The sequence below is a fragment of the Antedon bifida genome, chromosome 8 (genome assembly GCF_963402885.1).
Source record: "Antedon bifida chromosome 8, ecAntBifi1.1, whole genome shotgun sequence".
Classification (NCBI taxonomy): domain Eukaryota; kingdom Metazoa; phylum Echinodermata; class Crinoidea; order Comatulida; family Antedonidae; genus Antedon; species Antedon bifida.
In genome coordinates, this window is record NC_136233.1 from 1,180,953 (window position 1) to 1,199,283 (window position 18,331).

The following is an 18,331-nucleotide window of genomic DNA, read 5'->3' on the forward strand; positions in this document are numbered from 1 at the left end:
GCACTTTTGAACGTGAAGTATTAACTATGATCTTTATATCTTAATTTTAATGACTGAATCAACACTTAACAGTAATTAATAGTTACTTACAATTCTAAATCATCATCATTCTTATTGATACTACTAATAAACCATAAACATCTTGGTCCAAATCATAAGATCTTCTGCAAATGCCAAGGAACAAGCACATGCAATTATTATGCAAATCATACATTTTGCTTCAAGAGGTCTATCTTCAGGTTCTATTCTTTTGGAATAGTGACATGCTTCTCGAAAGTCCAGAGTAATTAAAATAAAAAGAAATGTGATTTATTTTATTTCTATTTTATGTCTTTAGGCAATGTGGCCAAGGATTACCAATACTGAATTAATCACTGTCCTATTAGACAGGTGGTAATTTTGTTTTGTGAACCAGTTCACCGGGGTAACCCCCTACTCTTTTCGAATAATGAACTGGGTTCTTTAAAGTGCACACAGGTTATAACTGTGTACACTGGACCTACGGTTTATAGTCCTTATCCGAGAAGACTTGTTCCACCACTAGGAGCCTGTCGGCCTCGAACCCTTGCCGATGTTGTTAGCTCTTTAGGTACGGTAAACGGCGCCCCTGCCTTAACCGCTCGGCCATTTGACTCATGTGATACTTAACACATATATTGCAAGAAGAAAACTGTTAATTTAGTCATAGCCTTTAGAGGTTATTAAAACATTATGTTAACTTCATTGGTATACTAAGTTTAGATCCTAACAAAATTGTGGGATTAAAATCTGTCAATAGATTACGTAGATTGATCTCATTTGGAGAACTTTTTAGCCTTGCGTTCTGAAATGCTTGGAAGTTGATTGCAGGATCTCGCATACTTTGGTCAAAAACTGCGGTCCTTTCGTCTTGTTTGCATATGTCAAATTTCATCCATTTGTAGTTGGCGCATTTACGAGGGCCAGGTGAACTTTGAATCAGGTTTTGGATGGTGGGTTTGGAGAATCCAAAGAAAGCTGGTCCACTACCTTTAGAGTGTGACACAACCTCTCTACCACTAAAATAAAAGAAAGTTTAACAAATTAATTCAAAGTACATTATTAAAACTATATTCAAATAACAGGCATCACACAGGGGTCCATAACGGGTCCCTTGTCATGTTGGCTTGGCTTTTATTAATGGCAATTAAAGATAAGGAAATAAGATGTAAATATACTAACCATGCATTATTAACAGCTCGTAATAATGAAGCATGAGCTAGCGAAGCTGAAGCGCCCTCAAATGTGACACCAGGTTTATCTTCCGACACGATTGCAAACTACAATACAAATAAGCCAATTGAATGGAAGTTAAATTAAGTATATAATACATCACTTTTTTGTAATCATAAAGTGCAATTCAGCTGAAAAGGGTTTTTTTCGTGCTGCCAAATGTTATGAATGTGTGATTCTTAATATATTTTAAATTGTATTTTTATTTAACCTACAGGTTTGGTATATCTAGAGTACACAACAGTAGAGTTGTAAATGTGGCATTTAATAAGAATACCAGTTGCCTAACCACAAAAATAATTCATTTATTTTTCCACATAATACACAAAATAAGACTGACCTTTGGCCCTGTTGCACCATCCAATATCTTACATGTATATAAACACACTGAGTCTGGATCCTTTACGCTCACAAACGTCCGTGAGCTACAGAAGCCAACGGGGTAGATATATTTCTCGGAGTGAAATCCTGGCCGATCAACTATCACATCTCCAAGACTATGGACTGTCAGGTCGCCAAGAACTATGGGATACACTGGTCTCCCTAGATTGGTGAAAAAAGGTGATTCAAAGAAAGTTTATATAGACTACTGTAATAATAAAATGATTATGTTTAAATAATAAGAGATCTAAATGTATGATATAATGACACTGGGACTCGGGTATAATAATATAACAAGCACATGAAATATATTTTGGAATAATTTGATTTAAAGGAGAAAATAATCTAAGAATTCTTACCAGATGCATCCAGGGTGATAGGTTGTACAATTTTTCTAGAAAGATTAGTTTTTTTGGTTTTGGAACGAGACTCAGTTTTTTTATCTAGAAAAAAAAATATCTACAATAAAATGCGTTGAAGATTTTAAAATGCCACATGGGCGGGGGTTCGAGTTCCAACACCAGTTTTTGTATGGTGTGCGCCTCTATGTTTTCAAGTCCAGAGTTTCTAGCCGATGTGAAAACGGTATTTACTTGACGAAGAAGCACACTAAATCTCAGTAGTACAACATTTAATATTCAGAAAATAATTTGTTGGTAAATGAACAACCTACCTTTCAAATGTTTCCGATCCTTAGATTTTTCTTTCACTTTTTTATGCTTGTTTTTATTCTTGTTCTTTAACTTTCCATCTTTCTTGTTATCTTGCGAGCGATTTAAGCTGATGTCTGATGACGCCGCAGGAGATGCTGATTTGCTCGCCACGCTAGTATTCTGTACCGTTTGTATCGAAGTAGCTTGTCGCAGGGCTTGTTGTTGGAGAACTCGTTTCAATAGCAGTTTTCGTTCCTCAATCACTCGAATAATCTTCTCTTCAGTTCTTGAAATTTCATCACACAAAGCTGCGTTTTCCTACAATATTAACAGAATGCAAAACAAAACATATACAGTAGAAACCCTTCTTTGGGACAATGAATGAATGAATGTGTTTCAACACTAAAACATACCACTAATCAGGGAACACTTGTTGATGGTTTTATTTCTATCTACATATAAATACTGTTAGTAATAAATAAATATTCTATATATTATATTTTTGATAAAAACTCTAATATAACCTTTTGAAGAACTTACAAAGATCATGGCTTTTGCGACCTTTCTAAGTTTTTTAAATCGTTTACGATAACGTTCGTTATCACTCTCCTTAGGTTGTTTTTTCTGCGACTCTTTAGTTAGTTTGTAATTCTGTGTTTTCCAAGAGATCTCTTCTGGAGTCTAAAAAGATAAATTATTGAATTATTATAGGTATAGTCTGTCACACATGCATACTTCACATTAGGACCTAAATCTACTTTGTGGAGAGACTCTTGACTGTTATCATGATGCATGGTTTACATTTTTGTTCTATTTTCATGTTGTATGTTTCTGGCAAAAATAAAAAGTTTCAAAGATAAATGATTTCACTAACCAAGAGTCTGAATGTCCCTTGATGACCTTCGACCTTGGCAAAACGTCCGTTGTGTTTCTGAGCATCACGGTACAGTATTGACTCTAGGTTTGATCTCGCTTTTGATTGAATCAAACCTTGCGATAGTATCTGCAGTTTTATCTCTTTGATGTGCATCGGACGGTTTGTACTTTTAAGAATTTGCTGAAAACAAAAAGGATAGTCTGGTGTAACAGGTATCATTAATAATAAATATCTTTATGACTGTGAGGAATCAGTGAGGTTATGTGGTTGATCATGTGTGTTTCTATATTTGTTAGCAGGATTATTAAAAAAGTTAATGCCTGATTTTCATAAGATTTTAAAGGATGGTTTCATGGCTGTATGGGAACACGTCATTCAATTTTCATATGCCTAGGCGGAGGTTTGTGCTCTCTGAGTGCCCTTCTAGTTAACATATGCAAGAGTTACAGAACTTATAAATTACAGAATGAACAATTATAATTATGGTTACTCATGAAAAATGATGTTGATAATAGGATTAGAACCAAGGATTCCGAAATTAACAAACAAATTGACCAGAAAGGTAAAGAATCCCTGAAACAATCTCCATTAATCATTTACCTCAGCTGCTTTCAACCATGTCATGCCAGTTTTCTCTACTTGATCAGTAACACTGTAAAAAAATGACATAAATTTAGTGCAAACAAATTTAATTTGTCATTCAGCAAATTTTTACATTGTATACTTTTGGTTAAAATAAAATAATAAAATAAAAAACACAGGCTATTTCTTAACTGGTAATTCCATAGTAGACTGTTACAAAAGAGAGGTTAAGTTTACACTAATTTAAGTAAATGCACTTTGCTACATTTATCAGTAATTAAAGTGTAGTATGCTTTTTTCATTATTTCTCAAATCCAGGTCTGACAATTCATACTGTTTTAAAAGTCATTTAAAAAAAAGGCATTCAATTTTTTAAAGAAATACACATATTAAAATATTTAAGCTTTATTACCTAATTTGAGGCTTAGCCACTTCAGGCATAATACTCTGCTCCGTGGCTGCTTGCAGACCATGGAGAACATCTTGCGTGAGCTGAGGTGGGCCGTGCTGGTCAATTGAGGGCGGTACAAATGGTGCAACTGCTGTAGGGAATCCAGGAGCTATCTGAGTTAGCCTGGATAAACCTAGACCCTGTTGAACCTGTACAAATTAAACATGTTAATCATTTATTTTAATTATTTAAAGGATCAGAAATGATGTTTGTTTGTTTCCACTTGTCATCAAATTCTTGAATGAAAGTTTGATATTCAAATAAACAAATATCGTGAAAACATAAAACATAAAACATGTACAGATCTGGACTTTGATAAACCATTGGTTGTTGCTTTTGAAATTTCCTAACAAGAACTTTAAAATAACTTGGTTTGATAGGAAGTTTCCTCTCGGATGTTGGCCACTTGCTTGCTCTGAAATTTAAAGGTTTCAATGAATTTCTGACCTGTTGTTGTTGTTGTTGTTGTTGTTGCTGCTGCTGCTGATGGTACTGCAGCTGCTGAGCCTGAAGCTGTTGTAATGCCATCTGATGTTGTGCAGCTCGGAACTGGATTGCCAAATCAATATGTTGTTGTTGCTGCTGCTGTTGTTGCTGTTGGTACACCATTTGTTGCTGTATTTGATGGTGCATTTGCTGCTGGAGAGTCTACACAAGGCAGCAGTAAAATGTTTGTTAAAACCAATTAACTGTTAATTCATTTATAATACAAGTATTATAATGCAGTCATTCACTAATCATATCCTATTTTATTTTTTATTTAATCATTATTACCAACTAATTTTTAATTCAGAGAAACCAACTTCAAATATTCAAATCAGAGAAGTCATGATTTCGACATTTAAAAAATATTCTGTGGGCCTAGGCTAGAAAAATATTTATAAATCTATATCTACATGTAAGCCTACTGTATGCCTTAAATTTATACTAAAATTCAACTAAAAAAAGGATAAAAATAAAGTTATTTAATTTATTTAATACAGTATTTAATTTTTGACAAAAATAAAATGTCTAACCTGAATTTGTTGGGGAGATGCTGGTATTTGTTGCAAATTATGGTGATTTGATGTGCTTAATACGGTTCCATTTTGAATATGACTTGTTTGCTGAATCGGGGATGGGTGGCTAGGCCGGTTAATTACATGTGTTGTAGCTTCGACAGCTGCCCTTATCACCGCAGATGCAACATCGGTGGCTGACGATGCTCCAGCCGCGACGACATCGTGTCTGGGCCTAACTCCTTCGGGCGAAAATGTAGCATTTGCAGCTACATAATCATGACCAAGTAAATGAGCAGCCTGAGAAGGAATTGTGTGTATTGCTGGTAGTCTTGCTGTAACGTTTAAACCACTACCAGGGGACGAAATTGGCATTTGAACAATTGGCTGTTGGTTGCTTACGTTCGGAACGTTTTCCTCCATTTTTTTCTTCCCCGAGGAAAATGTTTGTCGCCCTCATACAAAACGACGTCGACAAACTTTTTGAGGATCGTCAAGATTACCGTAGTGGTTCCCTCGCCGCAACCAACCACTTGTGTGGAAGAAGACCACCTAGCTAGGCATATTTTACTCTAGGAGAATGCACTTCCTCAACAGGTAGGCCTAGAGGCTAGCCTACCCATTTTACTTGAAACTACTTTCTCTACACAATGTCTGTCATACTAATATAAATTTAATAATATCAATAAGCTTAGTTAAGTCTAAGTTAGGGCCTACTTTTAAATTTGATTTGAAGTTAGGCCTAGGCTAGGCTAATAATAGGCCAGGCCTAGCTAGGTAGGGCTGCTAGGACCAGGATCCCTTTAGGCTGAGTGAGGGAATATTATATATATGCTTAGTAGGCCTAGCTTGTGAGGCTGAGCTGGTGGTGACTCTCTGTGTGTCTAGGCCTATCCCCCAGCCTGCCACTCATATTACTAGCTAGTAGGTAGTATACTTACTATTATGACATGGCAGTTTGTACGTCGGTTTGTATTTATTGTTTTTGTGGAAAATCAAACTTTTTGTAATAATATTTTTAATATTACAGTTTTAGTTTATTCAAGATTTCCGTACACATGGTGTAGTCGGCAGCAGAGAGGGATAGAGAGGCATATATAAATAATGGTGGTTTGTAGAAAGATTGTGTTCTTATTGGCTGCTGTCTTCAACTGTGTTTATTCAGGTACACATGTTTTAATTTTTAAAACTCAATTCTTCTCAACATGATTATTTGTTACCATATGTACAAACAAATAAATAAAAAATAAATAATTAAAAACACAATACATCATTAGGCCCTATATATAAATTTTTTAAAGTATTGAACTACTGTACACTATTAAATTTTAATTTTCCAGAAAATTATATGAAAAGATAATTTTAGGATAGTTTCATCAAAGTGATCAATTTTGTTCTGTTCCTAATAAATGTGTCATATATGTGTTAACTTAAAAAATAAGAAGTAATTTTTCAATTCCAATAAAATCAAAGAATATTATTTAGACTTACCGGTACTTGATATTCGACTTGCCGCTGGAGATACAAATTTCTCAGGACGTGTTGAGGTATACTACCAAGGGAGATGGGGAACAGTTTGCGACGATATATGGAAACCGGAAAATTCTATGGTGGTATGTCGCCAACTTGGTTATGGTGATCCCATATCAACTTTCACGCTCGAAGGCAATTCTAGTCAACCTATATACTTAGATGAGGTGGATTGTAATGGCATAGAGGCTACACTTTCATCCTGCTCATATCAACCAATAGGAGAGCATGACTGTCGTCACTATGAGGACATGGCAATTACCTGCTCAGAAGGTATTCAATCAATCATTTAAAAATCGTGTCAAAATGCTTTAAAAATGCATTTTTTAAATAGTAGCAAATAAATCTAGTGATATTTTATTTTTATTTTAATCCTTTCAGCAAACACAATGAAAGTGTAGGGAGGGTCAAGAGGTGAAATACCCCTATCACCAAGAAACAAAAAAAAAATCCTGAATATATTTTCATGCTAAATTCCATCCCCTAATGTAGGTTATATATGAACAAAATGCTATAATCCCACCTCCTCATTATTTTTTGCCAAATTTCGAACACGTATGAGCATCTCTTGTTGTCTCCAAAAGGAAGTTAAATATGCACAAATAATTGTTTTGACATTTTAGGGAGAACAATGCCTCGTCTTCGAGATGGAGTCTATTCAAATTCCGGCCGACTTGAAATGACTTACCCAAATGGAGTAGTGGGACGAATATGCAACGATACATTTTGGACAGTTGAAAATTCACAGGTTACTTGCAGAGAGCTAGGTTACAATAAGGTTGATATGTTGAACAACACAATATCAGATGGTAATGCTGATTACATGTACAAGTTTGACTGTAGTGGGTTTGAGGATCATCTATGGGACTGTGTTCCTACACTTGTGAATGACAACACCACCTGCAATCCTGTAAAATTACAATGTTCAAATGAGGGTGAGTGTAAACCAAATACAAGTTTGATAAAAAATAAATGACGTATGAAATACTCAGGCCGACTCAGACAGCATCATCTTGTCGGGAGAAAATTAAAAACAACCTAAAAACTACACCCGACACTATCTCAACGACTCGTCTCATGATTTAATTTAGACAGCACCGACGAGTCAAGGTAAGACGTTTCATACAACGCTGTCTGAGTTGGCCTGAATAATGATAATAATCTTAATATATATCTGTGTAGATGACGATCAAGGATATGAATCAGTACGTATAGTTGGAAATGGTAATAGAGGTCGTATTGAGGTTGACCTTTTTGGTGTTTGGGGAACAGTGTGTTCTCGGCACTGGTCGCAAGAAGACTCGGAGGTTGTTTGCAAAGAACTTGGCTTTAAAGGAGCTGAAGAAGGACTGGTGGAACCAGGGGACTATTCACCATTGCACAAGTTTGTATTTAAATGTACTGGTTCTGAACAGCATTTGAATGACTGTTGCATTAACACAACTATCTTTCCACATGAATGTTCAAGGACTGATGTGGTTGCAATCGTATGTCGAACAGACGACCATGGAGGTAATTTATGATAAATATACTTTTATTTTAGAAAAACAAAAGTTGGTGCTGAGCACAGTTTGTGCCGCTTTTCGAAAACAAATGCCAATTTTGGTACAGATACTATTGCATTGCTGGTCGGATTTTATACATAGACAAACACGTTTTTTTTAAATAAACAAATTGAACATGGTTGTATACAAATAATGTTCATGTTAATCTATCTTTCATATTCCTCAAAGATTAGGGCTTCATACAATGCCATAACTGCTTCATTTGTTTGTCATCTTATAAGACTTACTTTTCCTTCATTTCTAGGTTCAGGATTCAGTGGGTTCATTATCATTCCAATAGTGATTGGTATCATATTTTTTAATGCGTGTTGTAGTAAGCGACGTGCTTCTCAACGCGGAGCTTCTGCGGCTACACCTTCACAACCACAAGCCACGGTAGTGACACCATCTGCACCTGATTTGAATGGTACAGCAGACCAACCAATGGTAGCGGATTTACCACCGTCATACACCAATGTTATAAATGACCCAAATTCTTATAAGCGGCCAGATGACAACCTAACACCGCCCCCAGCCTACACGAACCTGCAGTTTGACTTCAATGAACAACAGACAACAAGCAATTTGTAAAATCTGTCATGACTTGAGTAACAAGTAACTGGAACAGAATGGCCTCTTCAATGGGCTAGGTTATGAACCTCCTATGCAATTTACAAAATGCAAAATCTATGTCACTCTGAACATGAAGAAATAAGTTAGTTACCTAACTCATTTCTCCAGGCTCTGATCAACAACATCACCTCCACTCAACATATGCATCTAACATTTTAGAGGTTTACTAGTAATTCAATTGTTTCCCCTAGTTTTTAAAAATATCAAAATTAATATGATTCATTATATTAATATGTAATATAATAATATATTAATTTGTTATAAAAACTTTTAATTTTAGGATAATTTAAAATAATATTTGCATATTCAATAGTTAACACCTTGAAATTATAATTTATATTTTAAAAGATGGTAAAGATAGTACATGGTATATAAGATTTGGCAAAATAGAAAATAGTGTACTTTAAATACATTATAAAGAAACCAAATTTAAAAGGTACTAGTGGTCAGCATAGTGTAGGTTTACAGTGTATTGTGTTTCCTAAAAAGATTCATATGGAGTTGTAATATTTTAGAAATATTAAAACTCCATGGACTAATAAGGTTATGGTTTTACAATTTGTATAAAGTAGTACTAGATATTTTTGCGTTTATATTTAATTTAGTAGACATTTAAGAAATTGTTCATATATAGGTGAATACAAGTATTTTCTGTTTGATATATTAATATATTTTGATGCAATGTTTTTGATAAACTATATAGATATTTTATAAAAAATGTTTACCAAAAATACCTCTTTTTTTATTTACTTCTCATTTTATTTATTAGGACTATCTAAATAAAAATGTGTGTATTCGATACAATACTAAAAATAGTTATACATTAACTTGAATGTTGAATGTGAAAGAGGTTACAAATTAATGTGCAAATGCCTTTAAAATTCTGAAATCATTCCATAGACAGTAGGTTAAGTGTCAATATTATGGGTAATGTGCAACTACTTTTTTATGTACTGTACTTTTCTATTTATATAAACATTAAAGTAGACTTATGAGGCAATTTGGTTTCTTTGTGTTTTAGTTTTTAATCTTTAATTTATGTACACAACAAAGGAGGGGGGGGGGGAGGCGAGAAGAGAGAAAGAGAATTTGGTTTGTCTCCCTCTAGAGTTCTACAAGACGCCTTCGCGATGCATTATCATTGACCAGCCGGCCAGACGCGATATTTCCCCATAGAAGGATTTCTCATACACCACACAAATATCGACGTTAGGCCTGCGTTTGTAAAACTATATCAACATGGACAATAACTACTGTGACACGGGCCAAAATCAAATGTTCGCGATGGACAAGATGAAAGAAATGGAGGAGGAGATGAACAGGTATACACTTTTTTTTAAGTTGGGCGTCTTCTATGCCCTATAAATAAGGTGAATGCTAGGCCTCATGGACCCTTTTGTCCTCTCATAAGTAGGTACTCGCCCAGCGTTCATAGTCCATGCTATGCCAATGATGTCGGCGTCACCTACCATGCCTAGCCTTTACAGTAGGTAGGGCGGCCTAGGCCTAGAAATTGACTATAAATTTAGTATAATTGGGATATCTGATGATTGAATTTGTTGAATAAATTGTTTTAATTGTTTCTTACTTCGGTGTCGGTCCACTGGCCCATCATCATGTTTCATCTTTTTTGGACCATTTTCCAACAAATTTGTACTAAATAAAACGCCTGTATTTTTCTTTCTTTTAGGTTTGAAGAGGAGCTAGATCAAGAGTCTGTTGATGATGGCGTAGCTAACAACCAGCATCAGGATGGTGGCCTACAACCTCCTTTCCCTGGATTCCCGCCGACTCCAGCTAGTAATCATAACACAGGTCAACCGGACAGCTTTCCTGTTGCTGCTGGCTTCCAACCACGACAAATTCCCCGCATGTCTGGCCCACCTGGTGTAAGAATGGGTGGGCCACCTGGTATGAGGATGGGTGGACCTCCTGGTATGAGAATGGGAGGACCACCTGGAATGAGGATGGGAGGACCACCTGGTGTTGCCCCAGGTCCAAGACAAAGTAAGATTTACAAATTCATTTTTGTTAATATTGTGTACAGTAGTATGGCAGATATTCCTCATATGAAACAAAATAACACAATAAAGCTCTGTGTACACTATCAAACATTATGTGACAAAAAAATGTGATGTGCCATGTGGACATGATGATGTCATATCACTACCATATTTGGACACATCACACATTTTTTGTCAAACTAGTTTAATGTGTAGACAGAGCTTTAAACACATGGAGGATGGGAGAAATTCATTTTATGCATGACTGATTTTTATAATATTTCAATAAATATATTCATTTGAAAGAATAAATATATTTAAATTTCAGTGAGTTTCATTCCTCATCAACTGCATCGTGGCCCAGGGCCACATTTGATGCCTCCAGGAGTTGGACGGATGCCAATGCACATGAAGCCTAAGACGATATCTGCCGCACCAACGGTGTACACTGCAAAACCAGTCAAGTTTAACACAGCGGATAAAAAGGAGGAGAAAGATAAAGAAACGCCCTCTGTAGCCGAGAAGACAACAAGTAGGGTGAAAATATTGCTCTGACTAAATGTTTATCTCACATGTTCTGAAACAATTGATGTGCCACTATTCCATTAAACATTTTGTACTAATATTTTTGACATGAATGGGTTTTATGAAATCTAATGTAAAAACCCCAGATCACCTAGCTCTATGTGACACCCCTCCCCTCTTTCATCTGTTGGAAAGAGACTTGCAACCAACCTTCTTCATTAAATAATTTGACTGTCCCTGCATGAACACACCATGGTAACGTTTGAGTCCTGGTTCAATCAACTTTTTTTGTTATTCTCACAATCACAAATAAAATAATTCCCCCCCCCCCCCCCCACCACCTTTTTTTTGCAGGGCCACCACAACCTTCACAACCCCAACCACCAGTGAATACTTCCATCATGTTTCAGCAAGCCATGATGCAACAACAAATGCACCAACACCACATGCAACAACCACCAACACAAGAAGCAGCCGCACCATCAAGGAAAGCAAAGAAAAAGAAGTTTGTGCGTACAGCAGCAGGACAGAACTGGGAGGACGAAAGTCTACAAGAGTGGGATTCAAGTTAGTATTGTGTTTAAGAAACATCATCATAACTTTAATTATCAAAATAACAAGACACGATAACAAGACATTGGTCTTATGTACATAAATACATGTGTACATGAACCTTTGGGTGTGTGCTCCCCTTTTTAAAATGAAACTACTTTTTAAACAATCTTAGATCCGCTCCTCACAGCACAGAACCTAAAACACTATTCAGAATGGTGTGCAATGTATTTGCTGATCCCAGCCTTTCCCAACTTCCAGTAAACCAATAATCATTAAATGATTTAAATTTTTGAATAATTTTACTCCAATTATTTTTTCTTTTATTAGGTGATTTTAGAATTTTTTGTGGAGATCTTGGAAATGAGGTAAACGACGACACATTAGCGAAGGCGTTTAATCGATATCCATCCTTTTTAAAGGCAAAGGTTGGTTCATTTTGCTTTCACTCAAATTTCTAAAAATAGTAACAACACCTATTAATGATATACATACTTGGACCAGTACTCAAGTACTGAACGAGTTTAAGTACATGCTAACTATTTTGTTTACTTATTTTAGGTTGTACGAGATAAAAGGAACGGAAAGACTAAAGGCTATGGCTTTGTAAGTTTCAAGGATCCAAATGATTTTGTTCAAGCGATGAGAGAAATGAACGGTAAGTAACCAATAAAACATCTGTAAAGCTATGTCTACACTATCAAACATTATTTGACAAAAAAATGTGATGCGACCTGCCCATATATGGACATGATGATGTCATAGCACTGCCATATTTGAGCACATCACATTTTTTGTCAAACTAGTACAGACAGAGCTTAAGGGCAAAAAAAAACCTCTTCAAGGGCAAGGAAGCCCTCCAAGTCTGAATTAGTTGCCTCAATTTGATTTTAAATCTTTTGACACCCTTCTATTAGATCAACTTTAGCTTTCAAAGTAATGCTGTTAATACCAATGATTGTAAAATAATATTTTTTATTGTAGGAAAGTATGTTGGTAATCGACCAATCAAATTGAGAAAGAGTATGTGGAAGGAACGTAACTTAGAAAACTCTAAAAAGAAAATGAGAGAAAAGCAGAGATTGGGACTGAGGTGACAAGCCTATTGGAAGTTTTTATTCAATGAAGCCAGCCAGCATCTAATGTTACAACTACCAGAATAGCTGTTTTAATTTGCCATCATTTGAAAACAACATTTTTCTAGTAATACTTGTGTAGTGACAAAAATAATAATGACAAATATCTTTGTTGGACTCAATCTGCATCCCTGGCCATCTGTAAGTTTATATATCTTTGAAAAACAATGCTATAACTTATAAGTTTGTTATGCTTCTTGGTGGATAACTGTGGTTGTAAGTGAATAGTTTTCCTTTACTGTACATGCTAAGAGAAGTGTATATAATAAAAACAACTGTACAAATGTGTAGCGTTTCTACTTCATGTGCTTTCTGTTAAACCTTTAAAGGCCAGGTTTGGGCAAAAAATTTCTATTGATCATACAATCCAATAATTATCGATCTATATTTTGCGCTATGTTTCATCATTTTTGGGATTTTATTTGTGTTACACAAGCTTGTTGAAAATAAGCACTTTCTTATCAGTGGGGGGATAGTTCAAATTACACAGCAAAATCTCTATTCCTTTGTACACAAATGTTGTAAATAGAGAGGCATTTTTAAAAAGCTATGAAAAATAAATGGCGTGGTAAAAAATCTTATCAGATGACTAAATATAGGTAATATAACTTAAATTTTACGTTTTTGATATTTTTATTCAACTTCAGAGTTTTATTTTTATACTATAGCAAAAATTATCCACTGTATATGCACCATCTTTTTTTGACCTTCTAGGGAGTCAACAGACATGTTATTACATTAGGTCAACTACCTAACTACTGAAAAAAGGTCTTCCTGGGTTTCATAGCAGAATTTTGTCAAATTTTGTATTTGACCATTTTAAGGGAAATTAATGTTTTTTCGTCTACATTTCTGTTACAAATATTTGATTTATGTACAATTAACCAAATATTATATTTAAAATTCATGCCTGTACCTGAGCTTTAAGCTTTTAAAGTATGTGAAAGTTTGGTGTGGTGCAGTAAAACAGTGCTACAGTTCCTGAATATACAACCAAGAAAATGAATTCGCCCTTATCTTCTACAAAGCTAAACTTCAAAATGGAGAATACAAATACACAATAACACCAGTGCTTCAATTCAGTTTGTGCGATGTCAAGTGCATCAATCATCTATTTCAAACTCTGCTAACCTTTTATCAATTTCCCTCAATTCTTCTTCAAATGTTTCTCGTTTTTGACGTAGTACTTGTAGCAATTCATCACCTGAAAATTCACCACTGCTGTTGCCATCGGATACCGAACCATGGACTACCTGATTCCTAGAGTCTTGTGTTGAAGAATGCATGCTGGGTAGACTCTGCACACTTGAACAGGGTGATACACTTTGCTTGGGTGTTGAAAACAGTCGATCACCTACTACCTGTAATAATGAGTGTTCAATAGTGTGTACTATTGCATGCCATGTGACCAACAATTGTCCAATCAAATGACAGGAATTTATTTAGGGGTTATATAATATTGTATATTAAACACTGTTTAATCCACATTACATGTATTCTTTATTATTTTTAACTATAGATTTATTAGATGTTCTACTTCCATTTCACAGAAAACTGCTAGATAGCCAAGAAATTCATACTTACTTTTCCAATCATAGATGTAATTGGGGAAGATGGTACACCAATCTGGTGATGTGGTTTCTCAGGCTGATTTACAATGGTGTCATCCAAGAGGTCACGGAAATCATCCATTGCTGTTTCGTCCTGATGCAATGGTACAGATTTCTTCTGTTCTATTCCATGGCTCCTCTTATATTGTTCTTTTTCTATTGCATGGTGTGTTTCTTTCTGAATATCAATGCTCCTGTCTTTAATGTCATTTTCTGCATCATCCAATTTATGGTTTTGTGGTTGCGATGTTAAATGTGTTTCTTTGGTATGTTCATGATGTGTGACATCATGACATGGTATAATATCACATGACATATGCAAATGAGGTACAACACCTGGTTTACCATGTAAATAATCTCGATGTTTTGGGCTCGATATCTGGACAGGTAAAACATCACATTTGTCACCAATCTGAACATTATTTCCAGAAAACTGTGCTGGATCACTGTCAGATAAATGACCTAATTCTGACCTAGCTTGGGACATTCCATTTGTCTGGGTGGCAATAGTTTGTGGTATGGGATCATTACCAACATTTCTAGTTTGGTCTCTTGATGGATGAGATAATCTCAACGTGGATACTTGCTCCTGATGTCTTAATCTTTCTCTAAATTCAGATAACTTAGAGTCTACTCTGTCTTTGCTTGTTTCCTGATATGAAATAAAATCAGATAAACTAGATTAATATTAGTTGCGGCCACAATGAAATCTATTATGTCTTTAAAAAAAGTTTGATGTGCCCAAATATGGTAGTGATATGCACACATATGGGAGTGATATGACATCATCATGTCCATATATAGGCACATCATATTTTGTTGTCACATAAAGTTTGATAGTGTAAACAGAGCTTAAGAGAAAGCGAAGTGATGCCAACAGAGAAGGGAAACATTAGAAGTAATATTCTACACTATAAAACACACATTCAAACAAATAAAATATAAAACTTGTAAGTAAAGATAAAGTCAGTTCTTACATTAACAGTATGGTCTGGATCATTCACCCTTGAAGAAGGTACAGATATTGGTTCTTTCCACATTGCTGGCCTCTCTCTGGCCTGCTCCAGCTTACGTCTCAATCGCCATTGATACAGAATATCATCTTCTGGAGTGGACTTCCTAATCGACGCCTTGACATTTTTATGAAATTGTGGTTCCACTGGGAGATGATTCACTGTAAATCAACAAACACTTGTAGTGTTCAATATATCTTAAAGGATTTTTAACAATTAATATGTAATATTATTTATATAATTCTAGTGGTAAGTTATGGAAAACCTAAAAATGGTTCACTTTATGTTACCTGTCAATTTACTCACTAGCTTCTCTTGCATTGTTTTGTTGTTTATATCTTTTGGCAATAAATAAGAATAAGAACTTAATTCCGGAGTATAAACCTGACAGCAAAATGGTAGAATCTATGACTTACTGTTGCTGTACTCAGGTGGTACAGTGGCAAGGGATGAAAATGGATGCTGTGCCTGAGAAGAAGAAGCAAAAAGATTTCTGGGATCACATTTTACGATGCTTTCATCAGAAAAGGTTGTTTCACTAAAGAAGAAAAAAAAAAGAAGAGGAATTAGGTGTTACAAAAACACTGAATTTTAAAATGTGCAGTATTTCTTTGTCAACAAATTACATAATAGTAAAATAACAACAAAAAGTAAATGTTGTGAAGCCCAAAAGTGCTTGTTACATGACATACAGAGGGTCAAAAACATGAAATTAGAGATACCAACCTTCTTTCAATAAGCGCATTTGCTCTATGTTGTATATCTGCAGTGTGTCTATCGGTAGACTGTGGCGCAAGAAACGAACTTGAATCACTCTGGAAATAAAAGTGTCCTAAAAAATAAACTTGAATTACATTTTAAAGTATCTAAAGTACACTAGTACCGAACATCAGTGCAAAAAACACACTGAATTAATGTGGTTTCCTCATTCTATGCCTCATACAAATAAAACCTACCTCATACCGGCTGCCAGGTGTCATGTATGCATCCATAGAACCAGATGTCCTGCTCCCTGTTATTGAAGAATCTGAAGGCCTAGCTTTTGCAGGAATTCTCCTACCTCTTGAGTCTTGATCAGTTGGTGTGGATGTCTGGAATGATATGGAATCATCGTGGTGAAGCCACCAGAAGTCTTGACTTGTCTTTTCTCTTTGTCTCTCTTGACGGCTACGTGGTTCAGCATATCTAAACCGATCTATATACCTAATACATAAAAATGTTTGTAATATACTGATGTTATTGAAAACCAATAATTTTAAAATTACTAAATGATTCAATTATTAAAGGTTTATTGAATAAAGAACGAGAAAAAAAGAAAATAAATACTGTTACTTAATAAGTTTTACAGTAAGTACAAACATTGTATTTTAAATACAAATTAAGGTACTGTCAAAGACAAATAATTAAAAACATTTTCATAGTTATTAAGTTTGGTAGTAAGTTAAGTGCAAAGGAAGCATTTTAAGTACAAAGGATAAATGATACCTTGCGATAGTTGGTTTCTTCTTATCTGAACCGTCAAACAAGTTGCTGGACTTGGATTGCTTCCAAGATGGCTGCCCATTCATACTGCTCTGTTTCACAAAAATACCGAAAAAAACATCAGATATATCAGAGATGTCAAATATTACACTAGTTAAATTTAAGAATTTGAGTTTGAAACTAAAGTTAGTTCATTTTTTTTGTCTACAAGTAACATACAGTGCCTTACTTGTTCTGAGATAAATGGTCTGGCAGAAAATTCTTTACTCCATGCTTTTTCTGATGGTAATTCTTGGTTGGATAGTGGTTGATATTTTGCAGTTACTTCTGGGCTGTCTAAAGTTGATGGAAGTTCGCTGCTTGGCCACGATTCTTCAAACTTAGATGAATTATTACCAGGTGAGGGCGTGTCATGAGTTGGCAGTTCTCGACTGATATATGCATGACCTTTATCAAGGAATGTTCTTTCTTTTGGACTGAGTTTCTTGGATTCTTTTGTTGTTTTCTTCAGCTTGGGCTGTTCTGCTAGATGTGATTCAATTTTGGTTTCTTTCTCCTTTGTTGTTAGGACATTTTGAGTAGTTGGGTGATAGTGTGACGAAGGTACTACTGTTTCGGCAAATGGGTCGTTCCTGTGAATAAAATATATATTACAAAATTATTAGTACTATTTAATAATTATCTTCATTTTAACACCCGAGTTTGCACTCTTTTAACACAATACTTTATTGCGGTTATAGGCCTACTAACTGGCATAGCCAGCATCCTCTGACATGATCTAGAAAGGCCTAAAGCATACCCCTCTCTCCCAAGCTAGTTTTATCCTACTCATCATTTATTACTACACTAGGCCTAGAGCAGCCTAACTAGACTAGCCTAGCTAGGCCTAGCCTATATCATAATCATAATATATGGTGGTAGGCCTAGTAGGCCTAGCCTACTACCACACCTTTTTGTATTATTTTGTGTATAAAATAATGTATTCATCATATGGGATGTGGATAACTAGCTGACTCCCATGTAACATCTAAGGGCTAGACTTATTTATGTCTACAATGAATCTAGGCTAGGCCTAGTCTGTTATTTGTTATTCAATTCTCCCGCTGCTGC

General features: G+C 35.2%; 4 protein-coding genes across 6 annotated transcripts in view; 2 read left to right on the forward strand and 2 right to left on the reverse strand.

Annotated features, from left to right (window-relative positions):
* LOC144849968 (RNA-binding protein 42-like) overlaps window positions 1-13,404 on the forward strand; it is a 28,974-nt gene extending 15,570 nt beyond the window's left edge. Inside the window, exons 2-8 of one of the 2 annotated variants that reach the window (XM_078707108.1) lie at window positions 10,103-10,222; window positions 10,591-10,907; window positions 11,232-11,435; window positions 11,783-11,995; window positions 12,311-12,408; window positions 12,542-12,638; window positions 12,965-13,404. In XM_078707108.1, the coding sequence (XP_078563234.1) occupies window positions 10,140-10,222; window positions 10,591-10,907; window positions 11,232-11,435; window positions 11,783-11,995; window positions 12,311-12,408; window positions 12,542-12,638; window positions 12,965-13,077 (1,125 nt within the window). In that variant the 5' untranslated portion in view covers window positions 10,103-10,139 and the 3' untranslated portion in view covers window positions 13,078-13,404. Of the gene's footprint in view, window positions 1-10,063; window positions 10,223-10,590; window positions 10,908-11,231; window positions 11,436-11,782; window positions 11,996-12,310; window positions 12,409-12,541; window positions 12,639-12,964 lie in introns of those variants that run through there. The other variant, XM_078707107.1, reaches the window with a different exon arrangement.
* Window positions 29-5,738, reverse strand: LOC144849961 (uncharacterized). The gene is made up of 11 exons (XM_078707098.1): window positions 5,212-5,738; window positions 4,643-4,843; window positions 4,157-4,344; window positions 3,763-3,814; window positions 3,160-3,342; window positions 2,826-2,966; window positions 2,306-2,603; window positions 1,992-2,075; window positions 1,592-1,794; window positions 1,201-1,298; window positions 29-1,037 (listed from the first exon to the last, which is right to left on the reverse strand). Exons 1-11 carry the CDS (start codon window positions 5,614-5,616, stop codon window positions 710-712), a joined length of 2,181 nt encoding a protein of 726 aa, XP_078563224.1. The 5' UTR covers window positions 5,617-5,738; the 3' UTR covers window positions 29-709.
* LOC144849965 (CD5 antigen-like) lies at window positions 6,224-9,900 on the forward strand. Of its 2 annotated transcripts, none has more exons than XM_078707103.1 (5): window positions 6,224-6,358; window positions 6,679-6,996; window positions 7,347-7,658; window positions 7,906-8,235; window positions 8,533-9,900. In XM_078707103.1, exons 1-5 carry the CDS (start codon window positions 6,298-6,300, stop codon window positions 8,856-8,858), a joined length of 1,347 nt encoding a protein of 448 aa, XP_078563229.1. In that variant the 5' UTR covers window positions 6,224-6,297; the 3' UTR covers window positions 8,859-9,900. The 2 variants fall into 2 exon arrangements, with proteins under 2 accessions (XP_078563229.1, XP_078563228.1); XM_078707102.1 differs by having other exon boundaries at window positions 6,232-6,358; window positions 6,667-6,996.
* LOC144849962 (uncharacterized) lies at window positions 13,181-18,312 on the reverse strand. Its single transcript, XM_078707099.1, has 9 exons — window positions 18,171-18,312; window positions 17,451-17,853; window positions 17,225-17,313; window positions 16,696-16,942; window positions 16,466-16,554; window positions 16,156-16,277; window positions 15,704-15,900; window positions 14,701-15,378; window positions 13,181-14,477 (listed from the first exon to the last, which is right to left on the reverse strand). The coding sequence occupies exons 1-9, from the start codon at window positions 18,209-18,211 to the stop codon at window positions 14,220-14,222; spliced, it is 2,124 nt and encodes a 707-aa protein (XP_078563225.1). The 5' UTR covers window positions 18,212-18,312; the 3' UTR covers window positions 13,181-14,219.
* Between the last annotated feature and the right edge of the window lie 19 nt (window positions 18,313-18,331).

Coding starts and splice junctions, on each gene's coding strand:
- LOC144849961 (XM_078707098.1), bottom strand. CDS start 5,616: ATGGAGGAAAACGTTCCGAACGTAAGCAACCAACAGCCAATTGTTCAA. Junction 4,345..4,642: donor AACAACAACAACAACAACAG/GTCAGAAATTCA, acceptor TAATTTGTACAG/GTTCAACAGGGTCTAGGTTT. Junction 1,038..1,200: donor CGAGCTGTTAATAATGCATG/GTTAGTATATTT, acceptor CTTTTATTTTAG/TGGTAGAGAGGTTGTGTCAC.
- LOC144849965 (XM_078707102.1), top strand. CDS start 6,298: ATGGTGGTTTGTAGAAAGATTGTGTTCTTATTGGCTGCTGTCTTCAAC. Junction 6,359..6,666: donor CTTCAACTGTGTTTATTCAG/GTACACATGTTT, acceptor ATAAAATCAAAG/AATATTATTTAGACTTACCG. Junction 6,997..7,346: donor GGCAATTACCTGCTCAGAAG/GTATTCAATCAA, acceptor TTGACATTTTAG/GGAGAACAATGCCTCGTCTT.
- LOC144849962 (XM_078707099.1), bottom strand. CDS start 18,211: ATGATGAATACATTATTTTATACACAAAATAATACAAAAAG. Junction 16,943..17,224: donor AAGAAACCAACTATCGCAAG/GTATCATTTATC, acceptor TTTATGTATTAG/GTATATAGATCGGTTTAGAT. Junction 14,478..14,700: donor TTACATCTATGATTGGAAAA/GTAAGTATGAAT, acceptor TCATTATTACAG/GTAGTAGGTGATCGACTGTT.